Source organism: Podarcis gaigeae, assembly GCF_964106915.1.
Source record: "Podarcis gaigeae genome assembly, chromosome: 7".
In the NCBI taxonomy this organism is placed as follows: Eukaryota; Metazoa; Chordata; class Lepidosauria; order Squamata; family Lacertidae; genus Podarcis; species Podarcis gaigeae.
In genome coordinates, this window is record NC_139683.1 from 23,780,360 (window position 1) to 23,807,642 (window position 27,283).

The following is a 27,283-nucleotide window of genomic DNA, read 5'->3' on the forward strand; positions in this document are numbered from 1 at the left end:
AAGATACAGTGAAAATGTAATATGCTGTAAAATAAAAACTGCACATTCATCCTTTAGTGATCCCCTTTAGGAATGCTAGTTAGATTCTGGGAGTCGGAAAAATATCAAACTTTGCAGTGTGAAATATTTAAGAGTGATTTATAGCCTGACACCCAAAGGCCTAGCAAGGAGGAAAGTCCCACTGAAATGCATGGGGTTTACAGTGGCTCAGAGCTTTGGAAACTGGATTTGGCAATTTAAACTGATTTAAACTCTACATTTCTAAGCATATCACATTATTTGTCCTTGCGGGTGGATGGGGGTTATTACTAATGGCCCGGCTTGGTAAATATAAAGGAAGATGACTGCTTTGTGCAGTAGCAGCTGCCAAAAATAATAGTTTGAAACTTGGATATCAAGTATATCCCACAAAATGACTCATGGGCAAGGGAAGTGAGGATATTAGTTGCACTAGAAAGTGTCCCATAAGAAAAATAAAATTGTATTCCTTTTGTCTTCAAAATGATTAATACTCTACCTACATTTCAAATAATGCTCACCTCCTGGGATGTTGCTCCTACCATTTCCACAATAAAAGCAAGGAAAGCACCCTGGCATAGTGCCAATAACACACACACACACACACACACACACAGCCAGAACAGAGCAGCTCTCTGAATTTCACACACCTCAGTTCTCCATGTGTTGCATGGGACCCAAGTTTATGAATGAAGCTGAACAGAAGTAGTCAAAGGCAGGGCAGGGCAATGACGACAATGACTTGGCCTCCTACTATAAAGGTGGGCCAAGCAGCTGCTACTGAAGCCTACATGCTCTTGCATGAGGGGACAGTGGGTGCTAAAGTCTAAGTAAGCTGGGTGGCCTGAGAGTCCTGACTGTACGTAGCTCCCTGGAATGCTAAACAGGCCACCTTTGGTGTGGATGAGCCCTCAGTGCCTGAGTTTGGTCATCCTGATAGAGGCTAGGAGAATAGGAGGTCTGAGACCCTTTTTATTTTGCTGCATCTCTTCACAGCTTTTGATATCACCAGCCATAGTGTATTTCCAGTTGTCACCTGCACTGCAAAGGAAAGCTTTGGCCTTCCTTTGCTGGCCAGCTTCACTTCCCCATCATACCTCTTGGACTGACGGCTGAATTTAGGGGTTTGGGGCCCGAAAAAACTGAAAGAAGAAGGAATGACAGCTTCCATGGCTTGGTAAGAAGTATTGGGGGAAAGTGGGATGGGGAGGAGAAAATGGGGGGGAGTGCAGTATAGGGATCAGGCCACTACAGAAGAGACTGGGGGAGGAGAGTGGGTCGGGTAAGTGTCAGGTGGGGACTGAGGGGACAAAGGGAAGAGAGCAGTGCATATATGGAAGTGGCAAGAGGGGCGGGGGAAGCAGGGTAATGCAGGGCTCAGGCAATTCATTTCAGAAGTTCCTAATTCACAACTTGTTTCCTGCTTTCCTTAGGGATTCCTATTCCAGAAATAACTACTGTACAACAAAGCATACATATTAGAGTAGACAGAAAATACACACATTTGTTCGTGAGTGAACTCTAACTTCTTACCAAAGCCATCTAAATAAAAGAAGCAGGGGGGAAGTATTATCTGCAAGAAGTCAAACTACAATTTTGTTTTAACCCAAGCTTCTTCCTGAAAAGAAAAAGCTGCTAGTGATCAATATATCAGAATGTCCACCCCACCCCTCGTTTATTGCCATTTCCCTTATACATTTCTCTCTCCCCCCCCTTTCACATGCACACACACATACACAAATGTAAAGAAAACTATTTGATCTACATTTCATAAGTGTCATTTTGTGTGTCCCCTAGAAGCCAATGTTCTTTTTAAAAAATCCACAGTATTTCCCTCAAGTGAATGGGCCACCTGAACATCACTTGAGTTCAACTAACATACCTCACAGTCAGTGATTAATTTGTAAAATGAGAGGTGCCTAGTTCCATGACTGTCTGTCTCTTATCTGAAAGCTTTACTCTTTAATCCTTGAATATGCATGTTTGGTAGAGAGAGAGAGAGAGAGAGAGAGAGAGCGCACTCAGGATAATTTATGACACAATGCAAAGCCACTAAATTTCTCCAACAAATTCTGAGACTCAATGAAAAAAACCCATGTAAAACTATATATTGCCATGCATTTCTTTATTCTAGATATGGAGGTGACGTGACCCAATGGAAGACATGATATGTTTCTACAAACTAGACGCCTTGGTGAACTTGGCTTCAGTGGGAGTTGTTCACATATAATTAAGAACAGGACCTCTGCCTTAAATAAACTCTAATGTTAAAAATGTTCTCCTCTAATGTTAAAAATTAAAATAAAACAACAACCACCTCCTGCATTTTGCTTCCAAGTCATGACCGTTACATGCATCAAGCAGCTAGTATATATACCCATTCCACTACACTTGAGTACATATTATGTTCTATAAAATAAACCATAGACACTCAGTTATATACTTGAAATGCCAGAGAAGTCATGTTTGCATGGGGGGGAAAATATAGTTCTCTTTTTACATTATCTCCCTGCCTTTTAGATGACTTTAGAAAGAGGCTTCTATACATCTTCAACTAATAGAAGCCATAAAACCCCCTTTGTAATATTGGAACCAGTTGAGAAACCACAAGTATTCAAATGCAGGAAATCATGATTTTATAACATTTTAATGTGATCTACTCTTGGGAAACAAAGTTAACCAAGCCCTATTTCTGTTCAGGAAATATTCCACTGTACAGTTGTAATACATTGTGGTACGGGGTACAGCTGCACGCTTTTCACCTGTAATGCCCCACTGGTATTGTGGCTTTGCTGCATTGCATCAAGATTGCCTTCCTGTCCGGAAAGCCCTCTAAGTACAAACAAGACTCTAAGCTGAGGTTTTATTTTCCCTTGGTATCAGAATATGGTAATTCAAGAGCCCTGAGAAATACTTTTTTAACCTTTATGAAGAAATATGCGGCATTCCTTTATTTTTAGGGAAAGCATGTGGCTGGCTTATCTTATCAATTCATCAAGCTACTAGGTTTTGGAGCAAATGCAGGTGTGCTGTGGACTGCAATGTGCTACAAAGACTGGATTTATTCTCATTAAAAAGGAAACAAACAAACAGATATTTAAAATATTGGTTTCATGAAAACACAGAGAGAACAATGCATGAAACATGTGTGCATATATATATATATATATATATGATAACATGCTGATAAGACTCAAACCAATTTCATATGAGGAATGCCTCTCTTGTCTTTTGTTGTACAAATACCCTTGGAGGTCACTTAAAAGTTTGACTGCAAAGACAGACAGAAAGGTGTTGTACAAATATTCTGCTCTTAATATGTACTGCTTGGCTTTGCAACCGATGGATGCAGAGCTATGTATTATACAGAGCTATGGAAGCACATCTCATACTGAACTGCTTTCATAGGTATCATATTTTTTGCTCTATAAGACTTATTTTTTTCTGTCCTAAAAAGTAAGGGGAAATGTGTGTGCGTCTTATGGAGCGAATGCAGGCTGTGCAGCTATCCCAGAAGCCAGAACAGCAAGAGAGATCGCTGCTTTTGCTGCACAGCGATCCCTCTTGTTCTGGCTTTTGAGATTCAGAATATTTTTTTTCTTGTTTTCTCCTCCAAAAACTAGGTGCGTCTTATGGTCTGGTGCGTCTTATAGAGTGAAAAATACGGTACTCTACATATCACCTTGAAATGTAGATTCAACATGCTAGTAGGCATTTGCTTGTTTATTTAGCTCTCAACTAACTTTGGGGAAGAGAACATCACGTGCTGTGCAAACAAATAAGAAAGGCACTTTAAGAAAGACAAATTGATACATAATGGATTGAGGTCAGACAACAGTAGTGCTTTGTGGACTCTCTGTATGGATATTTAATCTCTATAAATTGCTCTATAGCAAATCAGTCCATTGCTCCATCTAACCTAGTAGACAGGCAGCAGTTCTCCATCATATCAGGCAAGAGTTTCCTCTTTCCCAGCCCTGTTACCAGAGATCCTTTAACTAGTGGTTCTGGGATTGCACCCAGCAATAACAGTGCTGCTAAATTGTAATTTTAGCACTCAGAGGCTAAAATGATAGCATTCAAGATATTACCACAGGGGCTTCAAGCACATAGCTCTAAGTGGCAGATACTCTGATGCAGCAGTTGCTTGCAAGCTTGAGAGCTCCCACAGACATACAAATACTGCCTGCATTCCATATCCATGTATGGAAAAAAAATCACAAATTCATCTAAGAAAACATCTTGATGTTCGGACATCAGAGGTTGGGAACCTTGCAGCAGACGAAATTTAGGCTGCAGTCCTAAGGTGGTTATGTTGGTGAGAAATGAAGGCTGTTTTAACATCCATACCCTAAGCTTTGTTGGGCTTGGAGGTCACTCTTACCAACCCCCACCCCCATTGGGAACAATACTGTAGGAGGGAAATCACTGTCTGGGGGGGGGAATTAGGGGACTGAGAAAGTCTTGGATCCAAGTAATTCTCACTCTTCCCACAGAGTACCCCCTTCAGGTGCCCAGTGACACTGGAGATCTGACAGCAGTTGTGCAGGGGTGTTAGGAGGTTTTTAAGGTGACACCAGAGCTCCTTCTTGGATACTGAAGAGGGAGACCTGATATATTCTATGGCCCCTGAGATGCCCACCCAAAGGCCATGGGATCACACCCTTAAGATCGAAAAATCTGTGTTCATTTCATTTACCTATAAGAAGCTGTGGTCATTTTATTTACCAATTAAAATGCCAAGAGAAAGAGATTACACAGTCAAAAAAATCTCTGTTTGACCAGTTTGCTATAACTAGCATTTAGAACAGGCTAGTGTTAGTCTTTGCTGTCAATAATTGTGGCAGAACTTTTGTATCTTCCCTTGCTAATGCTATGAACTTAACTCACTACCTTGTCATGCCCAAATTATTTGGATTTCCCAAATACTTGCTTCTGAAATTTGAGAAATGAGTCAAACATCAGTAAAAATTGTGGTTTTCCAAAAAGCCCTTTTCCCAGCCTCTCAAATGCCAGCTCAACCTTGCAGTCTCAATGGGGAATGCAAAACAAAAAGGAAATGGAATCAGCCAAATATGAGGTATTTTCTGTTAAAAGGAAAAATTAATGCCTTTGACGTTGATCATAATTAGTTTCCTGTTGACTGCCATGTCAAATATTTCCTGAAGTTATGACTTATAGTAAATCTCAAGCCAATTGCTCTAAAGTCCATACTTCCTTTAGCCACTGTTTTAAGGAGCAACTAAGTATTTGAAAAGCTGTCTATTTATAGGGTAACATAGTGTTGAAAATACCAAACTCATAAACTCTTAGTGCAGGAATACTTTAGACAAGCACAGGCTTATTGATGCACTTAGACAATAAATCTGCCCTAAATGTGATCCATTCATTTACACCTAAAAATTCCAGTGATACATATAATGAAATGTAGCACATATTTGGTTGGACCTGAAGATCCAGTGGGGCTTTCCATTCTACACCCCCCCCCCCCTCAAATCACTTGAGATCAGGTAACCTTTCAAAACAGCATGGGTTTATACTGTGGAAGGGTGGGAAATGGTAGATCATTTTCTGCTCATGCAAAACCACATTGGGATCCAAAGTCTTTATTTTATAGCTCTGACACATTTAACTTTTGTTTACCAAGTTTCCTTTTCCCTCCCCTTCCTCTAGATTCCCCTGTGTTGAATTTTAGACCTTAAGCTCTTCAAGGTAAGGAACTACCCTACTGTTCTGTATTATACATATTGCTGGAATCAAATATAAAAAAGAAAACAAATATTGCTGGATTCTTGCATTTACTTCCAAAGTTTGGGCTGATTAACTAGGTTTTCCCTCTACTGAGTCTCAGCAAAACTCTTATGCTCTTCAGATAACCATATAATGTTTTGCTTTCTTCTTCTTCGTAACAGACACTTTTTCGAATTGATGAAATCTGGCTAAATCAAAGCGTTCCTGACATTCGTTAAAATGAACAGTCCCCCCAAAAGGGAGAAAAAGTTCTAGCCATTTCAAATATAAAAACTCAAAGATAGTCTAGCTGAAGAGAACTGACTTGGGACCAACAAAAGCAATTTACATGTCATGTGACTAAATTGCAGCCTAAGCTTGCCACTTTAATGCTAAACCTACTTTGGACAACAAGCAAAATAAATTTTAAAATGGTTTCTGGTTTTTATATTTCATTTGCAACATTCTGAACAGATCCCACCCCAAATCTGGGTCCAGCCATGTCATACATGGAGTTCCCTGTATGAGAACAAATAAAAACTGATATTCTCCATAGCAGTTCCTTGCTGCTTCCTAAGACAGCCCACCTAATACTGGAGGAGCATGGGCTTCTTTGTCCTTGCTGAAATGGGGACAACCCTGGACCTCTCAGGAAAGGCTACTATTGTGATTACTATTTCAATTTATAAGTTGTTTGATGCTCTAAGTGACTTACAATGAGTCTCTAAGTGACTTACAAAATTGTAAGAGAATAAAGCATAACATTAAAGAAAAAAAACAATACAATAAAAGCCATACAAAAACTTTGTTGTCTGGGCAGCCCAAGACTGCTATACACACGGCCCAGGCTTGCCCCGGGGAGGTAACTTCAGTGCTGCTAACACAGCAGTTTGACCACACACCCAGAGGCGCACTCCATTGTCTCTGAAGACAGACAGATGCCAACTCACAGAAAAGACTCAATAAAACAGCAGCAAAGACATAGTAATCCATCAAATCCCTGGGAGAAGAGATATATTTCTACCTGGTGCCGAAAGGATGTTAATGATAGTGTAAGTGAACCTCACTGGGAAGAGCTTTCCACAACTGAAAGAGCCCTTGTCATCCACTGAACCTTCCTCAGAGGGGGCATGTGGAGGTGGGCCTCAGACAAAGACCAAAGGGTCCAAGGGTGAGAGGCTCCAAAAGATACTGGGCTCCAATATATTAGGGCTTTGAATTGGTTTCCAAAGCTTAGGGCTTTGACTTGGTTTGGAAACATACAAGTAGCCTGTGAAGCTGTGGCAGAATTGATGTTATATGATTAGCCTGCTTCACGTCTGCAACGATCAGCAGCTGCATTCTGCACTAGCTGCAGTTTCCAAACAGTCTTGCACTAACCCATTCATGAGGTTTCCAGAGCATAGATTACTGCAGCCAGGTTTTTCCTGTCTAGATAGGCTGATGGCCCCCAAAGACCCTAAGCAGAGTGACAACGGTGGATCTATGTGGACCCCCAATCTCCATGGAAATATTTCATATGTATGAACAGATGAAATAAATACACTGATATATGTTAGCAAGCACCCCTTTGGAACTCAGGCTTTAATCCAGGATTCTGCACAGGTGTTTAGGATTGTCTCTAGGTTAATTGTAAGCAGGTTGAATAACAAATCTGGTCCAGGCCATGGGGTGGGAAGTATGTGATCCCTGTAACATTATGTCTGTAGAGAGCTAGAGTTTTTCTTATTATTTTCTCAGGTCTATTCAAATCAGAAGCTTAAAGTAAACTTTAAGCAATCGAGAATCAACAGTTTCACTCATCCTAAGTCCCTTGTACCCTTATAAACCAGAGACGTGTTAAAATATATATAATAAATGATCTCCCACCAGCACTGTGAAAATATACTTTCCAAAATAACAAAAACCCTACCCACCTGAAGAACATCTCCCAGGTCTGCAGTACTGATATCAGGATCTTCAGTGGTGTTAAAGGGAACAGGAGTGATTCTCACAAGCGTGAGCACTCTGGGTTCTGGGTATCTCCATAACATCATTCCTGGGTTATCCTCTGTTTCATTGTAAAACACAACTTCATAGGCACTGGGTAGTTTCTGCGCATCTATCAAATTAGGAGGGGAAAAGCTGTAATTGGTTATATAATTTCTAAAAAGGGAGCATGCTGGTTTATGAGACCAAAACAGTTAAAAACAAATCTCTTAGGATCAAACAGAGGGAAAATAAAAAAGCAGTTTCCCTGAGTTTTAAAAGGTCATAGTAAAATGGAAAGAAATCAAAAGGTAGTTTTCTACCAGATGCTTCTTTAATTACCAAAAAAATGCTGTTAAAGGAAAGTGATCCTTAATAGCCTACTACTGAAATTATTTTGTTATTGATGTGCGTTTTCAAAATGCTATTTGTACCTGTATCTTGTATGTATTGAAACAGGCCTGTTCGCAGATCGTCTGACGTATGCTCTGTTTTAGAACTCTGGCTCCTGTCTGTAGGACTCTGCACCAAATGTGCTTGATCGGTGCTCTGCCCGTGCATCTTGCCTTCTTGGACAAGGTAACTTTGCAGAAGTTCATGCAGAAGAAGTAAGCAGTTCAAATGCTCTTGTCCCCAAAAAACCTTATAAAAAGAAAGCTAAATTTAGCAACATTTAAGCACTTTGTGTTCAGCCATTCATGAAGCCAGCTTAATTGCTAGCAAGTTTATTCTAGGAATTCTCCAGACATCAGATAAACAGGCTCGAGCATCTTGAAGGGTTTAGAAGTTTAGACCATGGCCCTGAAATATTTAAAAAAGCAGAAGCTATTTATAGTGGCAAAGATTTTGAGTGCAAGGAACTAGCAGCAGGGTTTCTTATGACAGCTCACAGTGAACTTCCTTAAATCAAAGAAAAATAAAACTTATACCCTCCAGTAGTAGCAAGCAGAAAAGACAGGATTCTTGGCTTTGCTCCTCTGCACAAAGCAGAGGTCAAGTAGAAAGAGACAGAGGTCTATGATGGGATGTAATACCCTTTAAAATTAATCAGAGAACCCCCCCAGAGAAGAAGAAAAATAAAAGAGGCATAGCCTTTTGTCAATCAACTTAATGGAATACAGATACAGAGAAGACACTGGGATCTTCCTTGTGGTATATGTTTGGGGAAGGTGAGTAGGGGCAAGCTGATCCTCTGCTATGTACAAAAAAGGAAGAAGATGGGATGTTGGGGAATTCAGGAAAACTTACACCATAGTAGTAATACCTCTGCTGTTTTGTGAAATATATTATTCAAGTAGGCACCCCTGCTCTGTACATGACACTATGTGGCTTAGATTGCACAGGTAAATCTACAGGAGGATAGTGGGGTCTGGCCTAAGGGTATGGTTGCTGTCATTGGCCACTTTTTAGAAATGGTGGGTAAGAAAAGGAAACTGAAAGGAATAACATTAAGAATTCAGGAAGAGCCTGTTGGATCAGACCAAAGGTCATTCTGGTCCAGCATCCTGTTCTCACAGTGGCCCCCAGATACCTGTGGGAATTAAGGTGGTGTAATAAGAAAACCTGCTATAAACGTGGCTTCCATATGAAACAGAGAACATGCCCAATTTATCAAGGTCATATACAGTTGATAAAACTAGCACCTGCAATTTGTTCAAGGCCTCTAAAGATGTGGAGGAGGACAACAAAAGGTATTACAGAAATGTAATGACTTTTCTAGTGTTCAAAGCTCATCACGTAAATTCTTTCTGTAATCCTTACATCAGTCGTACTGTGTATAATAAATCCCAGCAAATCATACATCCTACTTCTTTTTTACTCTGCATCCCACGGCTATATGCCATGATGACTATATGCTGCCTCCAGGTTCATAGGGAGCAGGCCTCTGAAAAATCAGCTATTGGAGGTCAACAGAGGGAGAGGTTTATTGCTCTCTGTTTATTTCTCTTGTGTCTATTCTTAGACTGCAAACTCATTGGCACATGGATTTGCTTTCTCATTCTTTGTAAAGCACCATCTACAACAGATGGCACTATATAAAGAAACAAACACCACACCAACAATCTTGCAAAGGAAGTCACTTTTACCCCCAATATAGCAAAGGAATGGGGAGCAGAGAGTGAGGTCCCCTTAAGAATACATGGCTGAGGTAAAAATTGAAAAGGAGACTTCCAGGCTCAGTGTCTTAGCTGCCACATTACACCAATTCTACCCCCATGCTTTTCTCCCCACAGCAGTGACATTCAAACTGAGGCTCATGGCAAAACTCTCTCTTCACTTGGCTGCATCTTGTGGTTAGTGGCGTTGAGAGCATAAGCACAAGTCCCAACTTGGCAGCAGTCGAAAGGACTAGCAAGGAGCAAGGCAGGAGGCAGCATACTTGCACAGTCCTGCTAAGCCAAGGTTTGCTTGAGCATGTGGTAGAAACTAGGCCGCTGTCTAGCAACTGATAGTCTTCGTGTTCCTCCTCCTCTCTCCTAAAATACCTAAAGTAGCTACAGGTTGCAGAAAGTGTTTGAGCAAATAGGTCGTGTAATCTGCCCAAAGGGCTGCTTCTGTGGGTTGACGTCTTTACCAACACCCAGCCTGTGCCCCTCTGCAGCTCCTGCCCCTTTTCTCTGGAGATTGATCTGTGGTTCAGGTTCTATCAAATGCCAGATACCAGGAGGTATCAATGGAATTTCTGCTTCTGGTGGTTGGCACTTTTTAACAACAAACAGACAGCAACTAGGCACTGGAACATCTGCCATGTTTAGTCACTAAACGTTGGATTCTTTTCAAGTTAGGAGAGGTTTTGTAAAATGAATATTGAAAACCTGTCACAATCAACACTACGAAGTGATTCCTGTGAATGTTTTCAATATTGCTATAAGACTGGTGTTTACTTATTAGAGCTGCAAACCAGGATCATGCTTGCATAGCACAGAGTGCTGAAGAGGGTTTTGCTAGCAATTGGATACTTCCTAAGGGGCACTCAAAGCTGAATGTAAGTTTTCACACACACACACACACACACACACACACACACACACACACAAAATTTTGGGCGATACACATGGTTTAAAATGTTCTGTAATCTGGTGTGGGGGGTTTTCTTCATGCTCCTCAACTTAACACCGTTCATAGTTAAACAAATAAGAATTACTCAACATGATGCATATACAAACCTGCATCAGTCCACCTCTCACATCAACATAGACTTTTGGAACTGACAGCTCTGGACCAGGATTACCGCTGTGTTTACACCATTTGGCTTCTACAGCGACCGAGCAGCAAACAGGTCCAACCAGAGTTCTGCTTTTTTCTTGGACACTTGTCTTAATTAGGATATCACTGATGTCAAGCATAAATGACGATCCATTAATTATTCCTAATGTTCAAATGGACAAAAAACATATCATTACAGTTCGTTGTGTGTACAAACCCATTTCTTAAATACATTGGTATCATTTTCTTTCATAGAAAGAAAGGTCAATACAGTGGTACCTCGGTTTAAGAACAGTCCTGTTTACGAACAATTTGGTTTACAAACTCCACAAAACCGGAAGTAGTGTCCTGGTTTAAGAACTTTACCTTGGTCTAAGAATGGAATCTGAACAGTGGAAGGGCGTGAGGCCTCATTAAGGAAAGAGCACCTCGGTTTAAGAACGGTTTCAGTTTAAGAACGGACTTCCAGAACGGATTAAGTTCATAAACCGAGGTACCACTGTAGGTCCATCCATAGCTGTGCATAAAACAGTAATTTTTACCATTTGTTTTATTCCATGAGCAACTAATTCATATTATATGAAAACACAAGGCAATTTACAAAGAGAACTTCTCATTCTGTATATTTAAAAACACAAGTGTAATATTTATGAAAATATTACTTGACTGGAGAAAAAACTAGGCATCAAATGCAAACGATTCTGCGGCAAAACCACTTCACTTATCTTGAAAGGTTTTTCAGGCACTTACATACTCAAGTCATCTACTGTATGTCCTTGGACTGTGACTAGAAAGAGCTAAGGATTCAGCCTTTCCAGCTGAGAGGGAGCTTAAGAAATGTGATTTTGTCTGCCAAGTTGTTAATACAATGCATAACGCTACAGTTTGAAAGACAGAGGCCAGTTCACATGTAACAACACTAAGCCAAAACCATGGTTAAACATGAATGCAGGAGAGTGTGGGTACTCAGAGTAAATTCTCAGCTACTTAGCTTCTCCCCTGCTCTACTGTTGCTGCAACTACCAGGAGAAAAGCCATGGTTTGACTTTATCTTATATCTGAAGCCAGGCTTGCTGTTTGTTTCACTCTAGACAAACCACAAGCTGTACAAAGCTTTGTTCTTGGATCCCACTGGATCCCAAGCCAACCCCACGGCTGTCATTTGATGGCACTGGGCCCAAACTAGGCTGTCACAGCAATCTGCCTGCCCCATATCTTCTTTCTGGGCTACAGATGTGATGGCGGCTCTGCTGCTGCATCACACATTGCTGGGCAGCAGCTGCAATGTGGATTGTTCTGTAAATTATTACTCGGTGATTAAAGTACCTTAGAACAATAATATGAGTTCAAGTTCTTAATCCTCTTCCAGAAACGTGAACAAGCAAGAAGGTAAGAAGAAGGCTCAAACGCTCCTTGCTCTCTACCTCCAGTGCAGCAACTTCCGGTTTAAAAACAAACTGGAGCAAACTCAGCTTCATTTAAACCATGTGTTTACTAACTTCAGTAACAACCAGGATCACAAACAATAGCATGATCCTGGTGTCTTTCAACAAACCATATCTTGAAATTCTTAACCAGAGTTCCTCCCAATTTCTACATAGCCATCAACATTAACTAGTTTAAAGCAGAAAACGGATGCTTTCATTACCCAGGCACTTTCACATTGCCAAGAAAAAAAGAAAGAAAATTAAAGAGAACGTACAGTTGCATACAATTTACATAAGCAAAGCGATGCAAAAACCGGAAAACCCTTTCGTCTTGCGCGTTTTTCGCTTTGCGAGGCATTCGTCTTGCAGGGCACCACTGTAGACCATTCTCTACCTTCTCTTCACTGAATATATTTTGCCACTTTTGCTATTTCTACTATCAAAATAAATTGCTATATGTAAAAAAGTAACATAACTATTTGCAGTTAATGTTTATAACATCTTGAAGTGCTTACACTGCTAGATATAATGTCCCCAAATTATTTTATCTGAGCAAAAGATTGCCTATAATTCCATATACTTCTATTGTAGTTTGAAGTCCTGCACCTATTTCCCACCCACCCACCCATCCACCCATCCACACTTTAGGAGATTAAATTGTGTAACACTGGACTTAAGGATCAGGGAGTCTTCCCCTCCACTACCAACTTTGCTATTCATATTTTGAATTATCGTTGTGAATATTAAATGTCGGCATACTTAATTTGTAACGCTTAAGGCTTATTTTTCTAATGTAATTTAATATTTATAAAAGATGAAAGATTAAGAAAACACCTAGGGCATACAACAGACAGCTGTATTAGAGAATGGGATTTTCAAATGTCTGCTAAAAGAATGAACTCTAATAAGTCAAAACTCTATCCCATGTATAATGTAGACACACCTGTGTCAAATATGTGCTGGGGGAGGAAGAAGCAGAGGGATTTGCTTATGAATCTTTTTTAGAAATTAGGAAAAATTGGTCTGCTTCCTTAATGTAAATTTCCAAATGTAACTATCATGCCAAGAATAATTTCATAAATGTATTGGGTTATTGCTCCTTAAGAATAAGGTTTATGTTACAGAACAATAATGTGCACAAGCCATTTTTTTATTTTTTGGCAATGAATATTTGCACAAAGCTTTTATTGAATTTGATAGCAAGAATGGAAAAATCTCAGGCCCCAAACCAAGTGTTGCTCAGGTGCCTCTGTCAAAGAACATCTGTACATGGATTACAAAATGGCGCACATGCCAAAGCAAAGCCACACAGGCACCAGATTCACACTCCTCACAGAGACAGTGCAATCCTAATAGGGGACTTCTCTTAAACTGCAGTTAAGAGACCCAGAGTGGACCACAGGTTCACATAACACAAGAAGTTGCCCTATACTCTAACCAACCATTGGCCAGTGCGATCATCCCTCTGCTGAACAGGTGTGAGTGCCAATTCTTGTGTAGGGAAAACAGCATCACCAACGTGTGAGAGGTTGATATAAATAAAAATAGTAGGAAATGCAATGGAAGCTACCTTCCTCTACCCACAGCTAAAACACAACTGTGCACAAGCACAGTACATGCCTGACTCACTCAGGTCCTCTGTCATAAAAAAGATTTGGAAGCAGGCTCCTGACTATGCATGTTCAGGGAAGGAAGTAGGCAGCAGGTGAGAATTCTATTATGCCAACCTATTGCTGCCTAGTCACTCTCACCTGAATGGATTTCTCTGCACACTGGGCTAGTGGAAAATTTTGAAGTGCAGGAGCTCATGGTGACAACTTCCATGACTGCACCACCAAAGAGGGACTAAAAATGCTACTTTCTAAAAGTAAAGAACCAATAAACCTTTTGGTCTTTTAAAATAGCGCAGAAGAGGCTTTTGCCAGGTAAATGAATGAAACTCACAAGTTTTCAGCACTGGCAACTAGTGCTCCTGCAAGTGACATAATCACTCCTGCAATGAAAGTACTGAAAGGGGAAGTACTGGAGGTATGCTCCCTCACGTCCCTGCTCTTCTATGTCATTGCCCTCTTAAAATCATGTCACAAAGGGATACATATATCCTTTGTTCCTTGCTTCTAATAAAGCTTCCTACCTCAGTACTTCCCCTTTTAAGATCTCATTAGGACTCTAATGAGGTATCTGAAGAAAGAGAAATGAGAGAGGGAAATTACCCCCATTTCCTTCCCTATGTGCAGTACTCAATGCAACAAAATTGTTACCAGGTAGTTCGGCTGTTGCCCATGAACATGCAACCCTTTAATATCAAGATGCAACCTGCATGTGTCTTTAGCTAATAGCAGAAAGCTACTAAGATAAGAGCAATGCAATGTTCCAGAGACAAGGACCTTCCTCTTCAGCCCCTTTTGGTCCACATCTACTTCTGAAAGGTTTATTTCTGAGGACCAGCAGGCATTTTTTGCAATACAGAATTATGTAATGCAACCCAAGCACCCTTTCACTGAGCTAACATCTCCAAAGTTAGTTTCACTGCTTGTAATAAATGCAGCTATGGCTATCCAGGGATCCTGGTTAACCAAGTCCTACCATCACTAAACATAAATGGGAGCGGGCCATAAAAGCTGAGGCCTATTACCTATTATTTAAATCACTGTTGAGCCACAGAACCACCCCAAAACTTTTCTACTGCCCTAAACATCAACACGTGTGACCAGATGGGTGTGCCCACAATCCCTTGTGATGTTACCAAACTGTCCTCTAATGCTGAAAGGGATCCCGGGGCAAATTCTGCTTCCTTGGCATAGCTGAAATTGTCACTTGGCTTGCTTGGCCCTGTAAAAATATTATACCACAAAGCCTGATCCAAGAAAAGCTTTTCACCAAAGGGCATATCTAGAAGCCTACAACAGCATCAATGCTGGAATATACTGTATTTTCAATTAGGTGGGATAGTGATAAAGAGACATTCCAAGTGGTATGAATTTCATTCAAGCCCCAATGATCTATAAAAGAAAAAGGCTCTATGAATTTCAAGCGCTGATGATTTACATTGTGCAAAAGAACTGCACTGGGATGCAGGACAATTTTGAAATGTATTCTTTTATTTTAATCTTACTAAGAGCCAGAATTTTCCTCAAGGACGTTATAACTTTCTTCTTCAGCTGTTCTGTTCCGTCTTTGAGGTGAAATAAATCTTGCTATATAAATCACAGCGCACCTAATGAAGGGGAATATTCAGTCAGAAGTCACACAAAGTGCAATCATGAGAGGGTTAACGGAGTAAGTACTTTAAAAACAGCTGAAGACAGACAGCTATGAACATACAGCAAGAATAATGGTGAGTGAAATAAGGCATGGGCTTTAGTAAAGCTTCTTTCAGTGGAGCATCACATTCAGAGAAATCTCAATAGGCTGCCATGTGTGGACAAACGGAATTTGCATCCTAAAGGAAAGAAGCGCAGAATACCAATGGAACATATATCAGTGTGCCCAGAGTCTTATTTTAGGATTTCTAAGCACCTGGTTGAATTACAAAGTATGAGATGAACTTATAAGGTTACTTTCCTATGACTGAATAGCTCCGCTTGAAAAGATGAAATGAAGTGAAATTCCCCTTCCCACTCACCCAAAGGACTTTATACAGCTTCCTTCGGCCTCCCTCAAAAACCTACCGTAGAATTTGTTCTTGCCTTTAAATAGATTAAATCATGGCAACAATTTCAGCTCAACCTGATATGGCAGCTCACTGAATCAATGTATCTTCGCAAACGACTGTTGTGATATCCAGAAGTTAACACGCTCGGCTCGCATCGCCGCTCGCTGTGCCCTCGCATACTTTTCAGGGAGCGCAATAATTTAGCACGAGGAGCAAGCAGTTTCACGACTTTTAAAAATAGCCCTTCAGGAGACTAATAAAAATGAAGCACTTGGTTTGGATGATGTTTACAAAATGCTGCCAGCCTTACATTGTCAGGCTCTGCTTTGATCTATAATAGCAGTCGGATGTACCACCGTGCTGATGGAGCAAGAGACAATCGGGCTTCTTTACAACGAGGCTTCTGTATGTCATTATAAAGATTAGTCTGGGATGACATATGTTAGCAAAGAATATCCAGGTATTCTTTATACAGCTGGAAATGATTTAGGACCACTTGACAAATCCGCAAGTCTGTGGATGGATACTATCCAGAAGCTGATTTGCATGACAATGACATCAAGACTGAATTATTAAAATCCTATAAAACCAAAGGCTGCCCTCCACCATTTGACTTATTTATCCTTGTTGAAAATGAGATATTAAAACATGTTGCACAGTGATAGTTGAGAGGAGCAAATAAGTAAGGGCAAGGGTCTTCTATTCGCAAACAGCAAAATTCCAGTGGTTCATGTATTTTGTATTTTCCCCAGGGTATTTGAGCATACATACATACATACATACATACATAATTATATTTGTATGTTATACTTTAAGGAGGAGGAAATCTTAGAGCACCTTTCGCCTTTCCATTTCATTCTCTTGCAACTCTTCCACAAAATCTATAATTCCTTCAAGCTATATCCGGCTTGTTTTTGGTCCACAAGCAAGACGAAAAGTAAGCCTGCTTCATTCCCATTCCACAGCCAATACTAGCCGCCACTGCCTGTGAATCCCAGTTAATGGGAACCACATGGGGAGATTGCTGTTGTGTTCAGTTCCTGCTTGCAGGCTTTCCATAGTTGGCCACTATAAGAACAGGATGCTGGACTATATTGGCCATTGGCCTGATCCAGCAGGACATCTCTAATGGGCTTATGCTCTTAAAACTAATGAGGGATAAAGGTAAAGGTAAAGGGACCCCTGACTATTAGGTCCAGTCGTGGCAGACTCTGGGGTTGCGGCGCTCATCTCGCTTTATTGGCCGAGGGAGCTGGCGTACAGCTTCCAGGTCATGTGGCCAGCATGACTAAGCTGCTTCTGACGAACCAGAGCAGCGCACAGAAACACCGTTTACCTTCCCGCCAGAGCAGTACCTATTTATCTACTTGCACTTTGACGTGCTTTCGAACTGCTAGGTTGGCAGGAGCAGGGACTGAGCAACGGGAGCTCACCCTGTCACGGAGATTCGAACCGCCAACCTTCTGATGCAGTTATTTACTCCCTGAAAGGGTCTCTGGTCACTGCAAGTGCTCAAAGGAAGCGCTGTCCCCATATAGATGTGTTCTTTCTCGGATCCTCCCACTGTCCAATTTTAAATGGTCAATGGGGTTTCAAAAGATTATGCAGAGACTCACACGCTTGAATATTAAAAGATGAAAGAACAGAGCTGTTGAGCAGGTACACCAGTTAACAGAAATTGTGTGCTAAATGGAATGACCAGACCAACACCATCAGCAAAGAAACAGAAGACATCAGTGAAAATGCTAGCAATGATCGAGTACAATGAATTAGACTACTGGATTTCTCATTAGTGTGAAACAGAGTCTTGTGATGGTTCATTCTCCCCAAGAGTACTATATTTCTGCATTACCAATTAACCATTCTTCACCGAGAGAGTTTTTCAGCATTGTATATGGCCACATGTGGGCTCTGTAAAAACACAAGATGTGTTACCAATGGTAAACAGAAATTAATGACCTTGAACAGACCAAATCCTTGAATTCATCATTAATGTATGTCCCTCCTGCATTACAGCAGCTCTGGCAGCTTGAGCATGTATTTTCTTCAAGTACTTCAAACACAAAGAATTCAGGAACATCTATTACTTTAATCCATTGCAGGCAGTGCTTGATTTAACTTTATTGGCTGTGCTGGCGGTAGTGGGATATATATTGAGGGGCAGACAGCAATGCTCTCTTACGCATCTTTTCAAAAGGGCTTAATTATATTTTATAGCCTGGGCCAGGAGTCTTGCTTGTTTTGTGTCTAACAAGGTTCAAGTGGAGTTCAGGCCAGTGATGAATCAGAAGCAAAGTCAAAGATGGTTATCTTTATGAAATGAGCTCATCTCCATTTAAGCAAGGCTAAGCAGGTACATCATGTTCAATACTGAACGCTAAACAGCCTGGAAATCACAAGATAGCCAGTGATTTGATAATTTTTGATTTATTTATTGTTTCAGCAACTTGGTTCACAGCAAATACTGCCCTAATTCTGGACACTTTTTCACCTTCAGTCAACTACTATTTTATGCATAGAATGATCTACTAAATAAATGACTACAAGAATGCAGTTCAAAACAATTAAGCCTTATGCTTGAAAATAGTATAGTAGTTTATTACTACCCAACTGGGAAGTAAGGAAATGACAATATGGGAGTGGTTGTTAAATTCAGTTCAGACAGAACATTTTAAAGTAGCAATACTCCTATGCACACTTTCCATTTTTCTGTAGGGCAAACCCCTCTTAAAGCATGTGAAGAAAAAGTTTCTGGAAGATTGTGTCCCTAATCTCGGGAGTCTCCCTTCCATCTTCTATTTACTAGATCCCAGCTGTTCCAGCAAAGTATAACTTTACAGCTAACAATATTCTGATAGTAGTTTTATAATAGTAAAATATAATGTGTCAGGTCCAGGACTCCAACGTACCGATGTCATGCACAGCACATCCATCAATTTAATAAACAAAATGTTCCTTTCTCAGAGGATATGCGATTACATCCATTATGAATGTAACAGTAAGGGGGGGAAACGTTTTGAAAGGAACAAAATAGTTTAAGATCAGACCATCTGAATGTCATCCCTGCTTTGCACTTTCCTAAGTGAACTGGCAGGTGGAACTACAGTTTTAATGGGCATATATCTTTTGAGCGTTTTCTTTCCCAAAATCAGCAAGCTACAGTTAATTTGTATTTATTTGGGGGGGGGGGGGATAGGACATGCCAGTTCATCAGTAGCAACTCTGAACTCTATTATAAAGTAACAGTAGGGAACCTGACCAGGATTAATAGTGGTACTCAGTCCTGGGATTAGGTGGTGTCTGATTTCATGGATTTTAGGCCATCTGTTCTTCCCTCCTACATTTAGTTCTGCAGAACTATAAACGCACCTCTACCTCAGGGACTATAGAAAGGAATTAGAATTGTTCTGCTTTTCATTATCACAAGATTCAGTAACTCATTTCATTGTCAGGATAATCCCCTTTTACTCTTTCTTTTGCGCTTGTAGGGTATGCCAAAATGACAAATAAAATCCCAGATGTTAGAGACCTGATGAGGTCTCCACCTTTCCTTGAGTGTTGTGTTTAAGCTACTTGGGACACAGTGTCAAAACTGACAGGACCCTGATGCCTACACCCAATATTCATTACGGTTCGTTAGTGATTTGTATAGCTGTCTACAGGCTGAACTTCCACTTCAATCCTCGGTGGCCATTAAAATGTTTAGTTTGTCCTCTGGCTTTTACTGACAAAGAATTCATTTCCTATTGTTCAAGTGTTGGAAAGAGTTTACAGTTCTTTCTAAAAGTAACAAAGGTCTTCTGGGTGCTGTAAATGGATTGTTACTCTAGCATATTATTTTAGGTAGTCAAAATTAATTTGATGTTTTATTTCTCCTTAGGCTAACTTATAGATCTGAAGCATCCAAGGGCCATTGCAACATCTTAGTAGAGTTCTCTCATGAGAACCAGTTAATTCTCAGTTGGGGAAGAATGTTTTCTGCTCAATACTCATCATTAACCACTCTGATTTCTAATATTTTGCAAATATTTCCACTGCACTACATTTTGAAGAATTTTGAAGAAATTTAGACTATTTTGTGTGTGTGTGTTGCTGAATATTTAAAGATAAAATATCACACACAATAAAAACCACAACAGATGTTATTCTGAAGTGCAGCTATACAGTACATTTCCTTCTCTAGCCCAAGGCACTAAAGTCCTTTCTGGCTAAAGAGGTTTGTTGTTTTAAATGGATCCTTTCACTTTGCAGAATACATATATCACTACTCCTTCCTTCCACCTCAAGACCATTTAAGGACTGTTTGAAAAATGTATTTATAGCTTTGCTTGCATAATTTTGAGGTGCACAAAAGGAAACTAAAAAAAAATGCATTATAAGTTGGAGCCATACAATACACACATCTCTCTGACGTAGATACCCCTTGTTTTCATTGAAAAGTTAAATAATAATTGTAAACAGAATATACATTTTTAAAAGCTTGGTATAGAACTCAAGACCCAACTCCATTTAATAACTCCAATCTTATTTAATATCTGTATGAGGTCTCCAGGGGAGATCTCAAGGAGATTTGGGGTAAGGTGTTACTAGCATACTGATGATTCCAACTCTTTTGCTCAGTAACATCTGGATCAGAAGAGGCTGAGCGGGTGCTAAACTGCTGCCTGGATGCAGTCGTGGGCTGAATCTAGACAAGGCAAATATCCTATGGATGGGTAGTTAGTTCCCAGGTCCAGGAATGGATTGTGCACCAGCTCTGAATGGTGTTGCATTTCCTCTATAGGTGCATAGTCTGAGGACACTCCTATAGCCAGTTATTGCTGTCTCTAGGGACTCAGGTGACCTCAGTGGTTCAGAGTGCACAACACCACCTATGTCTGTTCCTGGGCAGGGACTGTCTTGCCATGGTGGCCCATGCATTGGGAGCATTATGATTATATTACTTTAATGTGCTGTCTGTGGAGCTTCACTTGCACCTAGCTTGGAAGTTACAGCCTGTGCAAAATGCTAGGGTGCATAGTGGGGCAACTTCTAACATTTTGTTTTTTGATTTGTGCGCTGCTCAGTTTGCAATATACAGTTGTGTTGTTTTTAATCTTATTTTCATCTAGCTTTTAGGAATGTTATTGTTTTTATGTAAACCACTTATTTTTTATTATTACATTAAGCATTATAAACATTTCACACATAAATATGAAACGTGATTAGCTCCAAGCGGAAGAACAGACTACCCAACCACAGGGCATGCGTCACCAATGTGTCTGTTTAAACATGTGGAATTCTGCTAGCTCGAGTTTCTGCACACAGAAGACTCAAGCAGTGGCTCTGCAAGCAGGACCCCTCAGAGCATGTTCTGCCGGTGGAATTTCTCTACATGGATCGAGGTGTTGTTGTCATTTTTAAAGAAAAAATATATAAGTTACAACTAGTAAAAGGAAACCACATTTTTCAGAATTATGAAAGTACAAAGTAGGACAAAAACCTAGCTATTAAAATTCCTGATTAAAAGGTCCTAATTAGTAATATCTGGGGGGAAATATTTTAATGCAAGGTTATCAGTTAATCAAAACTCTTTTAAAGTCATTAGCCGAGGTCATAAGCTCTTGTTTTTGCCTCCACAAAGGAGGAAACATGCCTTCAACACATTCCCAAGCGAGGGTTTTAAAAATGGTTCTCGGCACATAAGATTCTTCTTACATTACAAACCAACTTCCATCTCTTACACAAAGACTCATCTGGAAAAGAGGCCTTTTACACTGTTTATAAAATACTGTCAAATAAAATTTGTAAAAAAACATATTTCACTAAAAATAGCTTGCGTAAGTAAGGGATTAGAGTAGTTTCTGCTGCTATAATTGTTCCTTTGTAGTTTTTTCCATGATGTTTTCTGAACAGCGCCTTTTGACTATGTTTATTAAAGTCAGCACATCAAAAAGGATCAAAGCCAATGCTAGTGAGAACTAAAATAAAAAACCAAGTGTGTTGTGTTGTCTCATGGGAGAATTATGCAGATTCAAGTAAACAAGTGCAAATTGTTGAGGTTTTAATGAACATTTTCTACAATTATTGAATCTGAAGTCATTCCTTATTATAACATCTGTACAGCAGATGGCCATTCTGTATAAAAGGCAAGCAATGCTATTTTGTCTGTTTTAACAGTCCATCTGAGATGACTACTTTTTGTCATTGTACGCCATTTGCTTCAGCAAATAATTCGTAAAATGCAGCTGCTGCAGATGGTCACCATAGTTATGCGATTGTAAAAACCCGAAACACAGTGAAGTATTTGTGTATTAGTTTCATATGCCAACATCAGCTCTATTCAGCTCAAAAGGTATATCCATAAAACTTGAAAAATAAAAAGGGGCCGACTGACATATTTTTAATATTATACTCTCTCTTTTTTTAGATGTAGCTACTGCAATTTTATGTTCAGGCAAACTACGCTTACCTGTGGAACTATATATTTCCACAGTAAAACTTTAATAAAAATATATATTCTATGGCAGTCCTATCTGAATTTTTTATCAGCTAATGTATAACTGAATGAAACTCAATGCATTTATCCTATTGTTCCTATGAGTATTTTCTATTTTTAAAATTACTCGAAATGCCCGAGATTAAAACACATGAAACATGTTTTGCTACTGATTAAAAACAAGAATGTATTCATTACATTAATTATTACAGCCAGATCAAGAAACTGTGGGAGGTTTTTGGGTTTATTTGTTTTTTGATCAGCTTGAAATTCATTATTGCTACAGTAAGAGAAATATGAAATCACTTCGCCTTTCCCTCTTCACAATCTGGTTAGTGATGTTCTTCCCCTTCAATGATTAATTTTCATTTTAATTAGGTCTGACACTGCTATGACTTTATTATGCGTTCTTACTGAATTAAAAACATTCTTGAAATCTGCATGCAGTTTGCTTTTAAATTCACAGTTTCCTTCATACCATGTATGTGTATGAGCATAACTGACTGCAGAAGAATGTGCTAGTTCTCATTGAAATGTTCAACCTGCATTTGGGCTGTGCCACTTCAGACTGCAGGTGGGCGGTCACTCACATGATGGGTTCCTCCCACCTGGACCCTTCCCCATCTGCCAAAACTACCTAGCATGTCAGGGAGAAGGGCAGATTATAATGCTTCTCCCTTGCATAACAGAAAACTATGTGGAAGAGATTTCTAGAATGGAGGAATATGCCATCATCAATGGGAATCAATGGTTTGTGAGCTACTGTGAAGTCCCACTACAGCCACAGGAGCGAGGGCTACTGTCAGGTGTGGAAGTGGTTGCTCGCGAGTAACCAGGCAGGACTCCGACCTGTCTTTTACAGGTTTTATTGGTGCAAACTATTTACAGTGCAGAACCCCAAAGTTCATGTCCGTCTTAGTCACTTGCAGCTTCCGGGAGCTGCCCCTTCCGGTTTCTACCCCAACATAAGAACTTAGGTAAAGGTAAAGGTAAAGGTACCCCTGCCCGTATGGGCCAGTCTTGACAGACTCTGGGGTTGTGCGCCCATCTCACTTAAGAGGCCAGGGGCCAGCGCTGTCCGGAGACACTTCCGGGTCACGTGGCCAGCGTGACAAAGCTGCATCTGGCGAGCCAGAGCTGCACACGGAAACGCCGTTTACCTTCCCGCTGGTAAGCGGTCCCTATTTATCTACTTGCACCCGGAGGTGCTTTCGAACTGCTAGGTTGGCAGGCGCTGGGACCGAGCAGCGGGAGCGCACCCCGCCGCAGGGATTCGAACCGCCGACCTTTCAATCGGCAAGTCCTAGGCGCTGAGGCTTTAACCCACAGCGCCACCTGCGTCCCCAACATAAGAACTTAGACACCTCAAATTTCCGCCTCCCCTCCTTACGTTTCATCCCTCTGCGCAAGCTGGGCGACGGAAATGGCATGTCTGTTTCCTGGCCAGCTGGGCTAGGTGAGGGACTTGGGCTCTCAGTCACATCTTCGAGGCCTCCCCTCGCCAGGCTATCCCCTTCCCCCTCTGCTCCACTGGAGGTGTGGCTTCCCTCACCGCTGGACAAGGAACTGCTCCTCAGCAGCATCAGAGGCTCTCTGTATTCCCCTCCCTCCCTCCCCTGTTCAGATGGCAGTCCCCTGACAGCTACCAATCCTTTTCCCCACACTCCCTCACATTTCTCTTCCAGACAGGGGCAGAAGGCAGATAGTGGCAGCAGCTGCTACTTGCCATTGATCTTCTTTTGCCTGTCCAAAGAAATGAAATGGTGAGTGGCAACATCTGTTAGGAGCAGCCACCACAACTCATGAGGAAAGGGCCACTGAGCAAGTGGTAATGGTGGCTAGGAAAAGAAGCCGCCTCATGCTCCTCTTTCTGATTCTCTGGGCCACGCCTGTTGCTCTTGGTCACCACTGCCACCCGCCAACTTGGGTGAGTGGGCACGTGAGTGAGGGTGACTGTCAAGCTGCAGTCAAGCACAAGTCTTGCAGATGAGAATATGCCTTCAAGACCTGGAACCAGGTCTGGGTACAACCCACCCACCCACTAAGATTATGTTGCTGAAACAGATGGATGAAGTTCAAGAATCAGTGATACCTACTGCTCAGCCTGCCAAATTGCTCTTTACAGCCTCATATAGAACAGGAAGGACTCTAGGCTTGGAGATATAGGGACTTCTTGTAGAAATTGAAACATACCAGATGAGCAATAATGCAAGAGAAGCTGAGGGAAAAGCGTTTGAAAAGGACAATCAGAACTGACAAGATGGGCTCATAAGTACGTAAATATGTTAAGAATGCCGTGTATTCTTTCCTGCCGGTGGTCTTTCATGCTACAATTGAGACACAACTGGAAAAGGGTGGGAATGCCTTAGCTGGTCTTGTCTGTACAGCAGTTTATTAATGGATAAAAATTATTTTGGCCTCTAGCACTTCCACAGTCTTTCATGTTCTATGAACCTTAAATTTTTCATTTTTAACTTTTAAAACAATAAAAAGTGCTAAGATTTATTGGCCCGAGAAGGAAGATTCCTGATGAAAAAGCTATAAATCACCTCGCTTGGCCTGGAACTTATATTTCTCAGCTACAAATCGCTATCTTTATCTCTTAAGCTACTTATGCCAACTCACTAAAACCTGGCCAATATCCAGTGAGGAAAATGTACAATTTAAATGACTTTTATTATGAGATTCCCCAACATAGCATTAAAAAATAGCACTAAATTCAAACGCTTAATGATAAACCACTTATGATCCATGCTTTTCAGTTAAGCTCTGTGTTCTTCCAATAATTAATGGAATTAGTGGAGAAAACTTGGAACTTGATTTCATAATTTCAACATGGATTCCGTCCGTCCCCCCACTTCAAACCATAGGATGGTTAAATTATCATTTTTTAAAAAAGTAAATCTATGGCATATTGATTTAGTATATGCTAAGTAGTATTTCATCCCCAGTTCAATACGCTTCCAATATTTCAATAAAACACCAAATGTTTTACGGTTGTTCAGACTTAACAGCTATGGTTTATTATTATGGGAATGACCCTTGATGAATCTCCATCTCATGTGACCCCCCCCCCCTTTTGAGCATATTTGCAAAGGAATTGGAAGTTTTTGCTTCTGCTTTTGACTAACTACAGTTTGCAGTTTGTCTTTATTCCGACAAAACAACAATTTATCTGTTTTTTTATATAAACAAGTCAACACTGAACCTTTGCTTACACAGCCAGCTTGCCTTAATAAACTATAGTTAAGATTAACCATAGTTTGTCCTGGTTTGGACAAAATGACAAGCTGCTATTAGTCAAAATTGGAAGCCAAAGATCTCTGATCTTCTCTTTGTGGCTGTGCCACAATAGGAGAAGTGGCAGCAGAGTGTATGAGCTCAAGGTTTGTCTAGAGTTGTTCCCTTCATGGCAATCATAGTCCATTGTTTTATCGAACAAACGGGACAGATGTCTCAAATTCTGTTGGGTGATATTCACATGCCACTCACTAGGCTCCAGGAAAACCAGGTCACAGGAAAAAGGGAAAGACCACAGAATTGTGCACACTCCTCAAAGCACTCCACACTCACTCTTGTATATTTGACACCAGCGAACCAGATCAGAATGAAACCTAGTACACTCATAAGCCCAATTCATGTGTAATTGTGTAACGCTAGAATGAAGGAAGTGAGGCCTTCCAGATAAAAACTATCATCAAATCTGATGATTGGCAGTACTGACTGTTGAGAGATGGAGTCTAACAACCTCTGGAGGGTCACAAATTCCCCAGCCCTCATGGCTTAACATTGTGAGAACATCCTGCAGTGAGCCTCAGGCATACATGTTCATCTCTTCATTCTTCTCTTTATGCATCAAGGGGAACAATTGAAAGCTTCCACGTTTAGTTTTGAATTAACCACAGTTTACCATTATATCTGAATCTGGGGGAACACATGTTTATTTTAGCTGTGGTTAGTCTGAATAATTCAGGCTCTGAAACTACAGCTAGAGGATTTGAACTAGTTGGTTTAAATAACCACAGGTAGAATAGATTATGGTTTCCTGTGTCTGGACATCACAAGAAACTGATTTATTCAACATTGAAATTCTCCTATTGTCCTTGAAATGCTAAACCATGGTTTCACATTTTGTCTGAACTGATCCAGAAACTCACTTAAATTATCTGGTTAATTTTTGCACTGGGTTAGTACTAACAACTAATGCCAAACCTAGGAAGAAAGGTGGTGGTGGTAACAATTAATATGTGCAAGAGGGGAGGCACAAGATCACATGGACCAATCTTCCGAGTTCTAAACCTTGGTTTATCTGAACTGGGCCTATGATGGCGAATTGTACTGATCCTCTGAGCACATAGTAGATACCACAAAGTCATGGGTATCATTCATACACATATAATGCAGGAGCATATTCAGTAAATCATCTGGTACTTTTATGTGCTATTGTATCTTATGGAGCCAATGCTTTACTCAAGTTGATAACTTGCAAATTAATCAATATAAACAAATTGTATTCTAGTTCAGAGTCCAAAGCATATTATAAGTGTTGCATTATTTTTGTTTCAAGCACATATATTATTTTAACTTAAATTATTTTAGCAGTTTCCTCAGTTTAACTAAACCATACACATATTCTGACATGCAAATTCACACATATTCTGACATGCAAATTCAATAATAAGCAGAATTAAAGTTCTGTTTTCAGGGATCAAATCTAAGTAAAATTACATAAACCACAGGTGAGCCATGGAATAAAATTGTTTCTAGAGATCTCTGGCATTTAAGTACTGGAAATGGGAG

At 40.4% G+C, this 27,283-nt stretch overlaps 1 protein-coding gene across 6 annotated transcripts in view; it reads right to left on the reverse strand.

Moving 5' to 3' along the window:
• VPS13B (vacuolar protein sorting 13 homolog B) overlaps window positions 1-27,283 on the reverse strand; it is a 399,672-nt gene that overhangs the window by 69,500 nt on the left and 302,889 nt on the right. For all 6 annotated transcript variants that reach the window (XM_083749735.1, XM_083749736.1, XM_083749734.1 and 3 more), the window contains exons 37-39: window positions 10,884-11,086; window positions 8,151-8,358; window positions 7,665-7,849 (exon numbers count right to left, since the gene is read on the reverse strand). In XM_083749735.1, the coding sequence (XP_083605861.1) occupies window positions 7,665-7,849; window positions 8,151-8,358; window positions 10,884-11,086 (596 nt within the window). The remainder of the gene's footprint in view (window positions 1-7,664; window positions 7,850-8,150; window positions 8,359-10,883; window positions 11,087-27,283) is intronic.